Source organism: Oncorhynchus mykiss, chromosome 3 (genome assembly GCF_013265735.2).
Source record: "Oncorhynchus mykiss isolate Arlee chromosome 3, USDA_OmykA_1.1, whole genome shotgun sequence".
Taxonomy (NCBI): domain Eukaryota; kingdom Metazoa; phylum Chordata; class Actinopteri; order Salmoniformes; family Salmonidae; genus Oncorhynchus; species Oncorhynchus mykiss.
The window spans coordinates 42,145,473-42,163,479 of NC_048567.1; the positions used below are offsets into that span (position 1 = coordinate 42,145,473).

Here is an 18,007-nt window from a genome sequence, read left to right on the forward strand (position 1 = left end):
CACTGTATTTCATTGATCCCTCTCAAAAATAACTTTAGAGTGAATGTGTTTTGTGTTTGGTTCTCATATGATTGATGTATTGTTGTTTGTACAGGGGCAGTACGGTTCTCCTGGGATAAAGGGTGAATTTGGAATGCCCGGAAGACCTGTAAGTACTCGAGCTGAATTTAGAACTTTACAATTACAGTAGGTGCTCAGTAGCGTGACACAAAAAGGTAACAAAAAGGCCAAAACGCTGTGTAGGTCAAGTGCATTCTAGTTTCTTTGGTATCAATGGTGTAATTGCTTGAAAGTGGTACAAATGTTTCCTTGACTTGAACAGGGGTGGAATGATTGAATGTTGTTACATAACATTTATTGCCAGTTTGTGTGTAATCATGCACAAGTTAGGAAAGTATCGATATGGAATGCTGCTGCTGCTACTACTACTACTACTAGTAGTAGTAGTATTTATCTCTAGTGAATGCTACTTGCGTAAGGCCTTCATAGTATCTAACTATCTATGTCTGTTTCCTACAGGGTCGTCCTGGTGTGAACGGATACAAGGGTGAAAAAGGAGAGCCATCCACAGGAGCTGGATTTAGCTACCCAGTAAGTGTGACACGTGCTTATAATAATGTACTGTGCCTGTTTACGATACAATGGAAGTGCACTGTCTTTTATATGCGATTCAACTGAAAGTAACTTAATGTCTTCTGTTTTCAGGGTGTCCCAGGCCCACCCGGGCCGCCGGGACCACCCGGACCAGCTGTGCCCGTAGACCGCTTCAATGTGAGTTTATCAGAATCCTTATACCCAAAACCAGGGTTGTGTTCATTTAGCACCAAACGGAATAACACAGACTGAAAGAGGGAGGGTCAATATTGAGTTGTCCAATATTGGAAACAGGATATCATGTTTGTGTGCAAAATCCTGGAAAATTTTTAAATGTGCCATTTCCTATTTATTGCAGGGATATGACACCTCAAGGAATTATCCAGGTATGCTGACAATGATTTGTTGTTTTTACATCAAACGTTATACCTAGCGATGAAACTTCTCGAAGACGGAGGATTAAATCTTGGCGCATAGGCAGAAAGTATTCAGACCCCTTGACTTTTTCCTCATTTTGTTACTTTACAGCCTTATTCTAAAATTGATTAAATATTCTTTCCCCTCGTCAATCAACACACAATACCCGTAGTGACAAAGCTCAAACAGGTTTTTAGACATTTATGCAAATATAAACTGAAATATCACATTTACATAAGTATTCAGACCCTTTACTCAGTACTTTGTAGAAGCACCTTTGGCAGCTATTGCAGCCTTGACTTCTCTGCAGATCCTCTCGAGCTCTGTCAGGTTGGAATGGAAGCGTCGCTGAACAGCTATTTTCAGATCTCTCCAGAGATGCTCGATCGGGTTCAAGTCCAGGCTCTGGCTGGGCCACTCAAGGACATTTAGAGACTTGCCCCAAAGCCACTTGTGTGTTGTCTTAGCTGTGTGCTTAGGGTCGTTGTCCTGTTGTAAGGTGGACCTTCGTCCCCAGTCTGAGGTCCTGAACGCTCTGGAGCAGGATTTGATCAAGGATCTCTCTGTACTTTGCTCTGTTCAGCTTTCCCTCGATCCTGTCTCCCAGTCCATGTCGCTGAAAAACATCACCACAGCGTGATGCTGCCACCACCATGCTTCACCGTAGGGATGGTGCCAGGTTTCCTCCAGATGTGACTCTTGGCATTCAGGCCAAAGAGTTCAATCTTGGTTTCACCAGACCAGAGAATGTTTTTTCTCATGGTCTTAAAGTCCTTTAGGTGCCTTTTGGCAAACTCCAAGCGGGTTGTCATGTGCCTTTTACAGAGGAGTGGCTTCCGTCTGGCCACTGTACCATAAAGGCCTGATTGTTCGAGTGCTGCAGAGATGGTTGTCCTTCTGGAAGGTTTTCCCATCTCCACAGAGGAACTCTGGAGCTCTTTCAGAGTGACCATCGGGTGTTCTTGGTCACCTCCCTGACCGAGGCCCTTTTCCCCTGATTGCTCAGTTTGGCCGGCTGGCCAGCTCTAGGAAGAGTCTTGGTGGTTCCAAACTTCTTCCATTTAGAAATTATGGAGGCCACTGTTACATAAAGAGAGACACAAGAACACAGCATGGCATCAACACATGAAAACACAACATGGTAGCAACACAACATGGCAGCAGCACAAAGGGCAAGAAGGTAGAGGCAACAATACATCACACGACACAACCACAACTGTCAGTAAGTGTGTACATGATTGAGTCTTTGAATGAAGAGTTTTTTTGCAGCTCGTTCCAGTCGCTAGCTGCAGCGAACTGAAAAGAGGAGCGACCCAGGGATCAAATCAAATCAAATTTTATTGGTCACATACACATGGTTAGCAGATGTTATTGCGAGAGTAATGAAATGCTTCAGCTTCTAGTTCCGACAATGCAGCAATATCTGACAATTCCACAACGAATACCTAATACACACAAATCTAAGTAAAGGAATGGAATAAGAATATATAAATATATGGATGAGCAATGTCAGAGCCGCATAGGCTAAGATGCAATAGATAATATAGAATGCAGTATATTCATATGAGATGAGTAATGCAAGATATGTAAACATTATTAAAGTGGCATTATTAAAGTGACTAGTGTTCAATTTATTAAAGTGGCTAATTATTTAAATTATGTAGACAGCAGCCTCCCTGTGTTAGTGATGGCTGTTTAGCAGTCTGATGGCCTTGAGATTGAAAAATAGCTTCTGTCTCTCGTTCCCAGCTTTGATGCACCTGTACTGTCCTCGCCTTCTGGATGGGAGCGGGGTGAACAGGCAATGACTTGGTTGGTTCTTGTCCTTGATTATCTTTTTGGCCTTCCTGTGACGTCAGGTGCTGTAGGTGTCCTGGAAGGCAGATAGTTTTCCCCCGGTGATGCGTTATGCAGATCGTACCACCCTCTGGAGAGCCCTGCAGTTGTGGGCGATGCAGTTGCCGTACCAGGCATTGATACATTACGACAGAATGCTTTCAATTGTGCATCTGTAAACGTTTGTGAGGGTTTTAGGTGACAAGCCAAATTTCTTCAGCCTCCTGAGGTTGAAGAGGTGTTGTTTCACCTTCTTCACCACACTGTCTGTGTAGGTGGACCATTTCAGTTTGTCAGTGATATGTACGCAGAGGAACTTAAAACTTTCCACTTTCTCCACTGTTGTCCCAGTGGATAGAGGGTTGCTCTCTCTGCTGTTTCCTGAAGTCTACGATCATCTCCTTTGTTTTGTTGACGTTGAGTGAGAGGTTATTTTCCTGACCCCGCACTCCGAGAGCCCTCACCTCCTCCCTGTAGGCTGTCTCGTCATTGTTGGTAATCAAGCCTACTACTGTAGTGTCGTCTGCTAACTTGATGATTTTGTTGGAGGCGTGCATGGCCATGCAGTCATGGGTGAACGGGGAGTACAGGAGGGGGCTGAGCATGCACCCTTGAGTGGCCTCATTGTTGAGAATCAGCGAAGTGGAGATGTTGTTTCACCTTCACCACCTGAGGGCGGCCTATCAGGAAGTCCAGGACCCAGTTGCACATGGCTGGGTTGAGACCCAGGGCCTCAAGCTGAATTATGAGCTAGGAGGGTACTATGGTGTTGAATGCTGAGCTGTAGTCAATGAACAGCATTCTTACATAGGTAATCCTCTTGTCCAGATGGGATAGGGCAGTGTGATTGCAATTGCATCGTCTGTGGACCTATTGGTGCTGTAAGCAAATTGAAATGGGTCTACGGTGACAGGTAAGGTGGAGGTGATATGATTCTTGACTTTTTCCTGGTGTGTGCTTTGGGGTGTTGTATGTGGAGGTGAGGGCTGCAGTAGGTATCTCAGATAGGGGGGAGTGAGGCCTAAGAGGGTTTTATAAATGAGCATCAACCAGTGGGTTTTGCAACGGTATACAGAGATGACCTGTTTACAGAGGTGTATAGAGTGCAGTGATGTGTCCTATAAGGAGCATGGGTGGAAAATCTGATGTCCAAATGGTAAAGAACATCTAGCCGCTCGAAAGCACCCTTACCTGCTGATCGAAGAGTAGATTGAGAATTTAAAAAATGTAATCAGTTTTAGAATATGGCTGTAACGTAACAAAAAAAGGAAGATGTCTGAATCCTTTCCTGAATGCACTGTACCTTAGCAGTCAACAAAATGAAGTTAGACAGTTTTGATTATTTAAGGAGACAAACCGTTCCCCATCTACCTTCAATTTGATTTAGCTATTGAAGAAAGAGGGATTCATGATCAATCTACTGTCAAGAAATTAGGCTAAAGCTTCAAAAGCACCTCGATTTGGGAAATTAACTGAAACTGGAACAGCAAATACTGCAGTCAAGGTGTAATCCATTACAATAGTGATACAAATTATATTAATTTCCCATGGAAATGTTTCCATATTAATTTTCTACAATCTATATATATATATTTTTTTACATGTGCTCTGTTTTTTTGTAGTGACAAAAGGGGAGAAAGGTGATTTCGGAGCTCAAGGTCTCCCAGGAACGCCAGGTAGGACATGTCTCAATATAGCACACTAAGTACAGGGATAATAACAACTACTTCATTTTGTCTTTAGGCACACTTCAGCCTGAATGCTTATCGTTGTCATTTTGTTACAGGTGTGGCCTCTAACTTCGACATTTTTACATTCAAGGTATGAAAGTATTACAATTAATAGTACTACTGTTAGGATTGAAGATAGATAAATACGTTATTTGTGTCTCAATATATTCTGACACTCTGTTCCTATTCTTTTCCATGTACTATTCTGTACTTTTCCACAGTCTAGTTTAGAGCTGGGCAATATGGCCAAAATATCATATCACAGTATTTAAAACAAATTGGACGGTATGGCGATATTTGAATATGTTTTTGAATAATACAAGTTCAAAATTTGCTTTGAGTAGCACATGACCCTAAGGTGGCAACACTTACAGTTGAAGATTACATCGGAAGATTACATACACTTAGGTTGGAGTCATTAAAACTAGTTTTTCAACCACTCCACAAATTTCTTGTTAAATTTCTTGTTTTGGCAAGTCGGTTAGGACATCTACTTTGTGCACAACACAAGTAATTTTTCTAACAATTCTTTACAGACAGATTATTTCACTTATAATTCACTGTATCTCAATTCCAGTGGGTCTGAAGTTTACATACGCTAAGTTGACTGTGACTTTAAACAGCTTGGAAAATTCCAGAAAATGATGTCATGGCTTTAGAAGCTTCTGATCGGCTAATTGACATCATTTGCGTCAATTGGAGGTGTACCTGTGGATGTACTTCAAGACCTACCTTCAAACTCAGTGCCTCTTTGCTTGACATCATGGGAAGAAAAGAAACTGTAGACCTCCACAAGTCTGGTTCATCCTTGGGAGCAATTTCCAAACGCCTGAAGGTACCACGCTCATCTGTACAAACGATAGTACGCAAGTATAAACACCACGGGATCATGCAGCTGTCATACCTCTCAGGAAGGAGACGCGTCTATTAGAGATGAACGTACTTTGGTGCAAAAAGTACCAATCAATCCCGGAACAACAGCAAAGGGCCTTGTGAAGATGCTGGAGAAAACTGGTACAAAATTATCTATATCCACAGTAAAACAAGTCCTATATCGACATAACGTGAAAGGCCGCTCAGCAAGGAAGAAGCCACTGCTCCAAATCCGCCATGAAAAATCCAGATTACGGTTTGCAACTGCACATGGGGACAAAGATTATACTTTTTGGAGAAATGTCCTCTGGTCTGATGAAACAAAAATAGAACTGCTTGGCCATAATGACCATCGTTATGCTTGGTGGAAAAAGGGGGAGGCTTGCAAGCCGAAGATCACCATCCCAACCATGAAGCACGGGGGTGGCAGCATCATGTTATGGGGGTGCTTTGCTGCAGCAGGGACTGGTGCACTTCACAAAATAGATGGCATCACGAGGCAGGAAAATTATGTGGCTATATTGAAGCAACATTTCAAGACATCAGTGAGGATGTTAAAGCTTGGTCACAAATGGGTCTTCCAAATGGACAATGACCCCAAGCATACTTCCAAATTTGTGGCAAAATGGCTTATGGACAACAAGTCAAGGTATTGGAGTGGCCATCACAAAGCCCTGACCTCAATCCTATAGAACATTTGTGGGCAGAACTGAAAAAGCGTGTGCGATCAAGGAGGCCTACAAACCTGACTCAGTTACACCATCTCTGTCAGGAGGAATGGGCCAAAATTCACCCAACTTATTGTTGGAAGCTTGTGGAAGGCTACCTGAAACGTTTGACCCAAGTTAAACAATTTAAAGGCAATGACACCAAATACTAATTGAGTATGTAAACTTCTGGCCCACTGGAAATGTAATGAAATAAATAAAATATGAAATAAATCATTCTCTCTACTAATATTCTTACATTTCACATTCTTAAAATAAAGTGATGATCCTAACTAACCTAAGACAGGGAATTTTTACTGGGATTAGAGTCAGGAATTGTGAAAACCTGAGTTTAAATGTGTTTAGCTAAGGTGTATGTAAACTCCCGACTGTACATTCTAAGTGATTTCAATAGGTCTTTCTACAGTCAACATTTTTATAGTGTTCAATTCAACTTCAACCAAAAATAGACAGCATTTGCATCAATTTCTGCATTCCCTGCACTCATTTGAGATCATTTACACATTGCCACGTAGGGCTGCACATTTTGGGCAAACAATCTAGTCCTTATTTTTAACCAAATGTTGCAGTTGTGATTTAGAGCAAAACACTTCGATGAACTGTTGGAATCATGGAAATATAATGTTTATGCTAATTCTATAGTTAGAATATAATAGTGGGCACTTTGAATACAATGTTGTTTGACATGACAATGAATGAAAATGCCAGGGAGGAGTTATTGTGACAGGGTAGGACAGTGTTACTGTTTCCTAGGGGTCCCTATAATATTTGGCTATATTGAATGTTTTCTCTTATCTACTTCATGTAGCCAACATATTAATGCTTCGCTTCATTCCTATTTGATTTAGAAGATACTGTTTTACAAACAACATTCTGATTTAAGTCTACACCATCACTGGTATTATCTGGTATTACCGCTAATTACGTTTGCTCTGACTCAGTACATTTATTAACTAGCTAGTGATTAGCATTAGCGGCTAACAATTGGCAGCTAACAAGATTTAGGCTTAACTCAACAAGCTTAACTTGCTAAGAAAAGACAAACTAGCTGTTTGCAGATGTAAGAAACACAAACGAGTAGTGTAATTATAGAACACTCGTGGATTTATATGAAGAAGCAATGTGAAAACAGCGTTGTTGTGATTAACATTAAATCTTGCTTGTGTGTAGGTGACCAAATACTTATTTTCCACCATAATTTGCAAATAAATTCATCAAAAATCCTACAATGTGATTTTCTGGATTTTATTTTCTAATTTTGTCTGTCATAGTTGAAGTGTACCTATGATGAAAATTACAGGCCTCTCATCTTTTTAAGTGGGAGAACTTGCACAATTGGTGGCTGACTAAATACTTTTTTTGCCCCACTGTGTGTGTGTGTGTGTGTGTGTGTGTGTCTGTGTATATATATGTATATATATATATATATATATATATATATATATATATATATATATATATATATATATATATATATATATATATATATATATATATATGTAATTGTTATCCAATCAAACATTTGTCTTGATTTCATTTATCTCTGTGCATTCTGTCTTTTTATTTCTCTCACCATTTTGATTTGGCGCAAAGAGCACTTCATTTCCAGTTCTGATTCTTATATGCTATTACCCTATATAATGCTATCATGCCAGGACAGAGCATTAATAGCTGTTTTTTCTTTGCAGAATGACCTGAAAGGAGAGCGCGGCGATACAGGCGTGAAGGGGGAAAAAGGAGAGCCAAGTGGTGGCTATTATGACCCCCGTTTTGGAATACAACAAGGCCCGCCAGGACCCCCTGGAAACCCAGGACTTATGGTAAGAACTTCAGAGGACATTGCATCAAATATTAATCTGTTAGGAAGGTACTACTCAACACACATCTCCTGGCATATGTTTGTCAAATGATAAAACGTTGATACTGTATGATTCAACAATCTAAATAAATGTATAGATGCATATCATGCCTGTTTAACGGAACTTGTCACAGCCTGAAATCAGTCATTAAGACTCCTAACGATATCTCTCAATTCTTGCTAACAACAATGGAAAGAGAGCCCTAAAATGAATGGGGTACAAACAAAGTTAAACTTTTTATTTTCTCTTTCATTTTTCATCACAGGGTCCAAAGGGAGATTCCATCACGGGCCCCCCTGGTCCACAGGGCCCACCAGGCTCCCCAGGGATTGGCTACGACGGTCGTCCAGGAAACCCAGGCCCACCAGGTCCTCCCGGGCCCACAGGGTCCCACTCACTACCAGGGGCCTACAGACCTACCCACCGTGAGTTTCCTAACCAGTGACAAACACAATGTCACAATACGTTATTCAATAGGGTATACACATAAAATACGTTGGCGGTGGAATGGAGTTAGGTACAGCACTAGCCCGTTCATAGATGGTAATGTTAAACATAAGTTTATTCATGAATATGTCTAGTGGCTATGCTCCGGCGGTGCTCTATCTAAACGTCAATACATCTCTTTTACGGCACGTTTTTGGAAACATTTGGAACTTAACTTTCATATCAGCGAGAAATAATACACATTTAAAAAAAGGTTAAATTACTACACACCTTTATATGGCTAGGGTTCCCACATGGACATATTGTATTTCCATGTTACAGCGCTTGTCTACGGAAGACAAATGGGAGACCGAGGCAACCACCTGTGCTAATTACCTATCTAGCATGCTCCGAACACCTGTGTACGGAAGAAAGACACCGGAAAAGTGTTGTTGCTGCTAACAGTATTTTTCAGTATCTGTGTTAAAACTGGTTAAAACAGTGTACATACAATAAATGTATATATTGCATTGGTGAAATAATTTTGATGTGAAATTAAAGGTCTTAATATTTTGAGAATCGATTCCCGTTTAGATGGAATATTTGGCTGCCATAGCCAGCCTGACACTGAACATAACATATGGTTCTTGGACGTTTGACATTAACGAATAGCGATAGGCTTGCCTCCACTCCTTAACTTAATCTTGGGATAGTACACAACGTGCTTGACACTCTGTAAAAAGCAGCTATATTATATCGTCGTCGTCCTATTTTTTTCTTCATCACAGCCATTAGTATTCCTGGCCCCCCCGGACCTGCTGGACCACCTGGAATACCTGGTCACACCTCAGGGGTAAGTGGTCATCTCAGAGTTCAACATATTCGAACTGGTTTAACCATTCTGTTAGATGGCTACCATGCCGAAACCACAGATTGCTGTTTTCAGTTAAGTGGATTCAGTGGAGTGATTGCAAGGGACTTCGGAAAAAAGCAGATGCAAAGATTGTGAAGGTGTATTTTAAATTGTTTTATTTTTGTGGTTGAAAGTCATCATAACTACTAAGATTCACTGGTTGTTTTTCTGATTGATGCCTGCAATCTTGTATATGTACTATAATATGTATTGGTCTCCCCAGGTGACAGTTTTGAGGTCATACGACACCATGATTGCTACTGCAAGGCGCCAGTCGGAGGGCACGCTCATCTACATTGTCGACAAAACAGATCTCTACATCCGGGTCCGCAATGGATTCAGACAAATCATGGTGAAGTCATTAATTTTTCTTTCATGTGAGACGTGTTAGTAAGGTAGGAGCTGGAGATGTACACTCAAAGTTGGTTAAGTGCACATTAAAAGACCATAAACGTGAAAAAATGAACTATGCAAAAAAATGTATGCACTTTTTTCATATTTTTATTATATTCCAGCTCAGTGACTACAGTCCCTTCTACAGAGATCTGGTAAGTTGTATGAAAATGAGTAAATTAAACAAAGTCAATGTATGAACTTATTTAATAAATAGCTATTTGAGGAAACAGAGTCATAAAATCAAGGATGACTTGTCATCTCAAATGACCTGTGCTTAGAGTGTCCGCCCTGAGATTCAAAGGTTGGGGGTTTGAACTCTGGTCGAGTCATACCAAAGACTCAAAAAATTGTACATGATGCCTCTCAGCTTGGCACTCAGCATTAAATAGATGGATTGGGGTTGAGGCCCTGCGATAGGCTAGTCTCCTGTCCAGGGGGTGTACTTGCACATCAAGCTGCCTCGTGCTACAGAATCAGGAGAAAGGCTCCTGCCTTATGGGCCATTTTGGCTCAGAAAAAGCTTACTTGTCCAAGGCTTGCTTATTTTACTTAATCACTGTTGCTCTTAATCTCCAGGACAACGAAGTAGCGGCAGTCCAGCCTCCCCCTGTCGTCAATTACCCCCAATCCCAGGACCACTCGGCCAACAATGGAGCTGAACAATTCTCCCAAGGCGGCGCTGCCACCCACCCCATCGTGCCTCCTCCTCGCCAGCCTATTGAGATACCCAGGCCCGCCCAACCCAACAATCGCGACCCCAGAGACCCCCCTCAGTATGATCACAGATACCCCTCTCAGACTGACCCTAGGTACCCCCCTCAGACAGATGGCCGCTACAGCCCTGTGCAGCCTGAGAACAGGTATCCCACCCAGCCCGAAAGACGATATCACATCACCCCCCAGAGACAACCTGTTCCCCCTCCAGTTCCCCAGCCTGCCGGTCACATCCACACATCAGGGCCAGGAGTGAGTATCTTATCATCATTTAATGTGCCTTCAGAGAAAGCATGTATCTAACAAATGGTCTCATCTAAATTGTGTGTGTAGGCCTAAGCCAAGTTGTTTTTATAACTCAAATCTGGGGGGGGTTCTTCTCAGCTCCACCTGATCGCCCTGAACACTCCCCAAGTGGGCAACATGCGTGGTATTCGAGGGGCAGACTTCCTGTGTTTCCAGCAAGCTCGTGCAGTGGGCCTGAAGGGCACCTTCAGAGCTTTCTTGTCCTCCAAGCTCCAGGACCTCTACAGCATCGTTCGCAAGTCCGACAGAGACAGCCTCCCCATCTTAAACCTCAAGGTGTGTAAACATATACTAAAGAAAGCATGAGTCTAGACTTTGGGATCCTACTTCTGACACAAATTGAAATTGAGTTTATTGAAGTAATCTATTCATTACCATTTCAGGAAATTCTAGAGATTATTTCAATAAAACACTGTTAAGAATCAGTCATGCGATGCTACCATGGGTTTTCATTTTATCCTTGAGTCTCATGGCCGTGGCTTGCTATATAAAGCAGGCAGACAGGCATTCAGTTACTGTTCGATTGGACATTAGAATGGGTCAAATAAGTGACCTAGGCAACTTTGAGTGTTGTATGATCGTCAGTACCAGGCTCGCCGGTTCCAGAATCTCAAACAGCCGGCCTCCTGGGCTTTTAACGCATGGTGCGACAAACAAACAAAAAAACATGCAGTCAGTGGCAGTCCTGTGGGCGAAAACAGCTTGTTGATGAGAGAGATCGAAGAATGGAAAGAATTGTGCAAGCTAACAAGCAGGCCACAAACAGGCAAATAACGGCACAGGTCAACAGTGGTGTGCAGAACGGCATCTTGGAATGCACAAGTCACCTGTTTTTGTCATGTATGGGCTATCGCAGCAGACTACCACACCGGGTTCCACTCCTATCAGCTAAAAACAAGAAGTGGCTACAGTGGGCACGCTATCACCAACACTGGACAATTGAGGACTGAAAATACATTGCCTGGTCCGACGAATCCCAGTTCCTATTGCTTCATTCTGGTGGCTGAGTCAGGATTTGGCGTAAGCAGCATGAGTCCACGGCCCCAAACCTGCGAGGTGTCAATGGTACAGGCTGGTGGCGTAATGGTGTGGGGAATGTTTTCCTGGTACAAATTAGGTTCCTTGATACCAATTGAGCAACGTTTGAACGACACACATTATAGAATCCATGCCCCTAAGAATTCAGGCTATTCTGGAGGCAAAGAGGGGTCCGACTTGATACTAGATGGGTGTACCTAATAAACTCGCCACTGAGTGTATATTTTTTTTCTCCTTCTAGGACCATGTGCTATTTAATAGCTGGGAGTCATTGTTCAGTAAGACTGAGGGGAGGATGGAGGAAAATGCACCAATCTACTCCTTTGACGGCAGAGATATCCTCAGGGACAGTGCATGGTGAGTGTTGGTCTCTCAGACACGGAACAACAAAATAAAAATTGTGTTTACAATGTGCGTCTAATGCATCAAAATCCTAGTTGCTGGTTAGCTAAGGTGAGTTGTTCAACTTAGTTACGTCATTGTCAAACTATTCTCAGTGAGTTAGAAAATGATGAAGAAGAAAATGGGACGAGCTTAAGTGTTTGCCAATGTTATAGTTTAAAGAGTTAAGGTGGCTACGTCGATACTGTAGCTAGCAACGGACGTTTTTGACTTAAGTTTTTGCTAAGCTAACATTGACAGCTCTGTGTATGCAAGCTAAAATACAAATAGCTAGCTCGCTAGCTACTTAGCTAACAACATCCGTTTAGATGATACCAATTTTTAGCAGCTTACCAGCCAGATTGCAATAGCCACAACTTGCAGCTCAATAAGCTAGTCAGAGCAAAGATTGCTAGCAATACCGGTCCATATCCCCCCCCCAAGCCTCGAGCCTAAATTGTAACTCAAAAAAAGTGTATATAAACTCAGCAAAAAAATAAACATCCTCTCACTGTCAACTGTGTTTATTTTCAGCAAACTTAACATGTGTAAATATTTGTATGAACATAACAAGATTCAACAACTGAGATATAAACGGAACAAGTTCCACAGACATGTGACTAACAGAAATGGAATAATGTGTCCCTGAACAAAGGGGGGGGGGGTCAAAATCAAAAGTAACAGTCAGTATCTGGTTTGGCCATCAGCTGCATTAAGTACTGCAGTGCATCTCCGCCTCATGGACTGCACCAGATTTGCCAGTTCTTGCTGTGAGATGTTACCTCACTCTTCCACCAAGGCACCTGCAAGTTCCCAGACATTTCTGGGAGGAATGGATCTCACCATCCGATCCAACAGGTCCCAGATGTGCTCAATGGGATTGAGATCCGGGCTCTTCGCTGGCCATGGCAGAACACTGACATTCCTGTCTTGCTGGAAATCACGCACAGAACGAGCAGTATGGCTGGTGGCATTGTCATGCTGAAGGGTCATGTCAGTATGAGCCTGCAAGAAGGGTACCACATGAGGGAGGAGGATGTCTTTCCTGTAACGCACAGTTATGAGATTGCCTGCAATGACAACAAGCTCAGTCTGATGATGCTGTGACACACCTCCACAGACCATGTTGGACCCTCCACCTCCAAATTGATCCTGCTCCAGAGTACAGGCCTCGGTGTAATGCTCATTCATTCGACGACAAACCCGAATCCGACCATTACCCCTGCTGAGACAAAATCGCGACTCGTCAGTGGAGAGCACTTTTTGCCAGTCCTGTCTGGTCCAGCGACGGTACGTTTGTGCCCATAGGCGACGTTGTTGCCGGTGATGTCTGGTGAGGACCTGCCTTACAACAGGCCTCAGTTCAGCCTCTCTCAGCCTTTTGCGGACAGCCTGAGCACTGATGGAGGGATTGTGCGTTCCTGGTGTAACTCGGGCAGTTGTTGTTGCCATCCGGTACTTGTCCCGCAGGTGTGATGTTCGGATGTACCAATCCTGTGCAGGTATTGTTACATCCTCTGCGAGGATGATCCGCTGCCCGCCATGTCTCCCTGTAGTGGCGTCTCACAGTATGGACATTGCAATTTATTGCCCTGGCCACATCTGTAGTCCTCATGTTTCCTTGCAGCATGCCTAAGGCACGTTCACGCAGATGAGCAGGGACCACCGGCATCTTTCTTTTGGTGTTTTTCAGAGACAGTAGAAAGTCCTCTTTAGTGTCCTAAGTTTTCATAACTGTGACCTTAATTGCCCACCGTCTGTAAACTGTTAGTGTCTTAACGACCGTTCCACAGGTGCGTGTTCATTAATTGTTTATGGTTCAATGAACAAGCATGGGAAACAGTGTTTAAACCCTTTACAATGAAGATCTGTGAAGTTATTTTGATTTTTATGAATTATCTTTGAAAGACAGGGTCCTGAAAAAGGGACGTTTCTGTTTTTTCTGAGTTTATTATCACACTACTGTTTTAAAAATGGCAGTTTAATAGTGCAGTCTCTTTCTTTTTATGGCAAATAGTTACTTTCTTATTATTATAATGAATGTCCTCATAAACAAAATAGCTTGGTTATAAATTGTGGTAGTCTTTGTATGTATGATATGCCAGGCCAACAGTGAAGGCACTGTATTACAATTTTACTGTGAACTGGAATAGATTTCTTAAAATGTATTTAATAAAGGGATATACCTAAGGTGATTAAAACATTTTCCGAATTGTTTCCCTTCAGGCCAGAGAAAATGGTCTGGCACGGCTCTAGCAGCGAGGGTCACCGCCAGACAGATAACTACTGCGAGACATGGAGGGCAGGAGACCGTGCAGTGACTGGCCTAGCGTCTTCACTGCAGACCGGCCAGCTCCTACAACAGTTGCCCAGTAGCTGCTCTAGCTCCTACATAGTGCTGTGTATCGAGAACAGCTATCTCTCTCATTCCAAAAAATAAGAAAAAACCTGTCCCTGTTTCTTTGGTCCTAGTAAACGCAATACAATTATCCAAATAGGCTCATTCCTCCCTCCCGCGCCTCCAAAACATGACGTCCTACAAACTAGTTCTGCAGCTCTTGCCTGGCAGAGAAGCTCGCCATTGTCTTCTTCATCCCTTCCATAATGCCAAAGAGACGGGTCGAACATAGAGGTGTTTGTCCTTTTCTCGGGGCATTGGCACATATTTTCCAAGGGGTTGAACAAGAGAAGAGAAGCTAACTGCGGCAGCATTTTTTTATTGTATCCATTAAAAAATATATATTGTATATGATATCTGTGTTTTATTTTTATTTCTGTTTTTATCAATGTTACTTTTTAAACTGTCTTCAAATTTGGTGTATTCAATTAGCTATACATTTTCTTTGTACCGTTTTCCACATTTTTGTTTTATTTTCATTTCATTTAAGGCTTGTGGTTTACTAAGGGGGTAACCTTTTAAATAATATTTTAAAATTAAAGAAGAGAATAGTTATTTATTTTGAAATGAAGTTATGTGAGAGCATACGATATGATTTGGAAAAGTAACAACAAATGTAAAATGCCCTAACCCATATTGTAGTCAGCAGTCACAATATTTCATACATTTACACAGGCGAGGGTGAGTTTCATAACCTAATATGGAAAACTGTAAGTTGCAAGTATGAGTGTGTGGTTTTAGAAATGGATGTCAAAAGAGATTCTGAAAAGAAATTCTGAGTTGATATCTGCTCCCAAGATAATTGTTTTATAAAAATAAGTAAATAGCCTCCCGCAGTGGTCTAAGGCAGTGCTAGCTGTGCCACCAGAGATTCTGGGTTCTGTCGCAGCCGGCTGCGACCGGGAGGCCCATGGGGCGGCGTACAGTTGGCCCAACGTCGTCCGGGTTAGGGAGGGTTTGGCCGGCAGGGATATCCTTGTCTCATCGCGCACTAGCGGCTCCTGTGGCGGGCCGGGCGCAGTGCACGCTGACCAGGTTGCTAGGTGTACGGTGTTTCCTCCGACACATTGGTGCGACTGGCTTCAGGTTTGGATGTGCATTGTGTCAAGAAAGTGCGACTTGGTTGGGTTGTGTTTCGGAGGAAGCATGACTCTCGAACTTCGCCTCTCCCGAGTCTGTACGGGAGTTGCAGCGATGAGACAAGACTGTAACTACTACCAATTGGATACCATGAAATTGAGGAGAAAAAAAAGGGGTAAAATAATTTTTACAAAATAAGTAAATAAAACTCAGATAAGATATGATGGTTCTTAGAAAGAATATTGCTATAATGTTATGTACCAGGTCACAAATATGTTAAATGTGTTTATAAATATGATTTATTTCAATTCCATATAGAACTTTTCTGTTTACTTGACATTTCACTTTTGGTGAAGATAACTTGTATATGTCCTCGTCAAAATGTGCCACGTTTATATCTAAGACATAAGTTATAATGTCTGTAAAGCAGAGGTTGAGACAAATTTGATGGAAGGTGTTAATCAAAAAAGAAAATCCAGGTCATAATAACCTAACATTGGGGTTTGAAAATGTTTTGAGTTCAATTGTGCGCTAATTTCTATTGAAGTGACTGCTGACTGTGATGGTTGAGGGAACCCAGATGCATTTTATTAAGACACTTTGTATTAGCCTCGTGTTGTTGAATTTCTGAGACTTTTTTTTGGCTATAGTGCTACTGTGGTCTTGACTGAACCAGTGTTTTTGTAACAAGTATGTGCTGTATCATTTCTCAGAGGCACTGAATAAATGTTATTTTTTCCCCCACCTACACTTGGACATGCTGCTGCCATCATGTGGATAGAAATACAGCAGCTTCTTTTCTTATCCATGTTTGGTCAACTAGGCAAAATGTTAAAGGTCATCAAGGGACACAACTAATGATCCCTAACATGAATTGAGATTTAGATGGATTAATTCAATCTAATGGATTGAAGAGTCCTCTGCTAATTCCTCATATAAAGGGATATCATATCAGGCAAGTTTTTCAAAGGTCATGTTAGTTCATTTACAGTAAATATCAGTGGTTTGTAATTTTTCAGTGTTCATATTTGGAATAAACTACAGTTTCTTCAAGAAAGTATTCACATCCCTTCAGTTTTTTGGATTTTTTTTGTCAGTGCCCTACACACAATACCCTATAATGTCAAAGTGGAATTATGTTCTTAGTCATTTTTACAAATGAATTGAAAATGAAAACCTGAAATGTCTTGAGTCAATAAGTATTCAACCCCTTTGTTATGGCAACCCTAAATTAGTTCGGGAGTAAACATTTGCTTAACAAGACACATGAGTTGCAGGGACTCACTCTGTGTGCAATCATAGTGTTTGACATTCATTTTTTATGACTACCTCATCCCTGTGCCCCACACATACAATTATCTGTAAGGTCCCTCAGTCGAGCAGTGAATTTCAAACACAGATTCAACCACAAAGTTGTCCAATCCCTTGCAAGAAAGGGCACCGATTTGTAGAAGTGTAAAAAATAAAAAGAGCATTCACTGAATATGCCTTTGAGCATATTATTAGTTATTTCATTGAACAAAAAATATAAACGTAACATTCAACAATTTCTAAGATTTTAGAGTTACAGTTCATGTGAGGAAATCAGTCAATAGAAACAAATTCATTAAGGCCTTCTCTATAGATTCCACATGACTAGGCAGGGTGTGCAGCCATGGGTGGGCTTGCGAATGAGAATCAGAATGAGTTTCTCCACAAAATGACTTTTTTTACAGACAGAAATACAGCTGTCTAGGTGGCTGGTCTCAGACGATCCTGCAGGTGAAGAAACCGGATGTGGAGGTCCTGGAGTGGCAGGGTTACACGTGGTCTGCGCTTGTGAGGCTGGTTGGACGTACTGCCAAATTCTCTAAAATGATGTTTGAGGCAACTTATGGTAGAGAAATTAACGTTCTGTTTTCTGGTGGACATTCCTGCAGTCAGCATGCCAATTGCATGCTCCCTCGAAGCTTGAAAAATCTGTGGCATTGTTTTGTGACAAAACTGCAATATTTGTTTTCCAGTATTTGTTTTCAAATCAAATTTTATTGGTCACATGCATGTGTTTAGCAGATGTTATTGCCAGGGGTAGCGAAATGCTTTGTGCACAACATTTGAGAGAAATGGAACCTTTCTGGGATAGTTTATTTCAGCTCATGACATATGGGACCAACACTTTACATGTTGCGTTTATATTTTTGTACAGTATAATTATACTTTGGATGGTGTGTTGTTTTGTTCCCCAGTTTCTGTGTTTTGTGTTTGTATTTCAGGAAATGGCTTCCTGGATTCTCAGCAGCTGATTGGAGTGCTGAACCCTCCCTCTCGTCAGGGGAAAC

The 18,007-nt window shown here is 41.8% G+C and overlaps 1 protein-coding gene across 3 annotated transcripts in view; it reads left to right on the plus strand.

Annotated features, from left to right (window-relative positions):
• Positions 1-15,214, plus strand: part of LOC110519975 (collagen alpha-1(XVIII) chain) — a 173,432-nt gene extending 158,218 nt beyond the window's left edge. For all 3 annotated transcript variants that reach the window (XM_021596908.2, XM_021596906.2, XM_021596907.2), the window contains 15 exons: positions 95-148; positions 520-591; positions 706-771; positions 953-980; positions 4,470-4,523; positions 4,634-4,668; positions 7,867-7,998; positions 8,303-8,462; positions 9,252-9,316; positions 9,600-9,728; positions 9,892-9,924; positions 10,349-10,738; positions 10,871-11,068; positions 12,072-12,187; positions 14,438-15,214. In XM_021596908.2, coding sequence (XP_021452583.2) covers positions 95-148; positions 520-591; positions 706-771; positions 953-980; positions 4,470-4,523; positions 4,634-4,668; positions 7,867-7,998; positions 8,303-8,462; positions 9,252-9,316; positions 9,600-9,728; positions 9,892-9,924; positions 10,349-10,738; positions 10,871-11,068; positions 12,072-12,187; positions 14,438-14,651 — 1,746 coding nt within the window. In that variant the 3' untranslated portion in view covers positions 14,652-15,214. The remainder of the gene's footprint in view (positions 1-94; positions 149-519; positions 592-705; positions 772-952; positions 981-4,469; positions 4,524-4,633; positions 4,669-7,866; positions 7,999-8,302; positions 8,463-9,251; positions 9,317-9,599; positions 9,729-9,891; positions 9,925-10,348; positions 10,739-10,870; positions 11,069-12,071; positions 12,188-14,437) is intronic.
• The last annotated feature ends 2,793 nt before the right edge of the window (positions 15,215-18,007 follow it).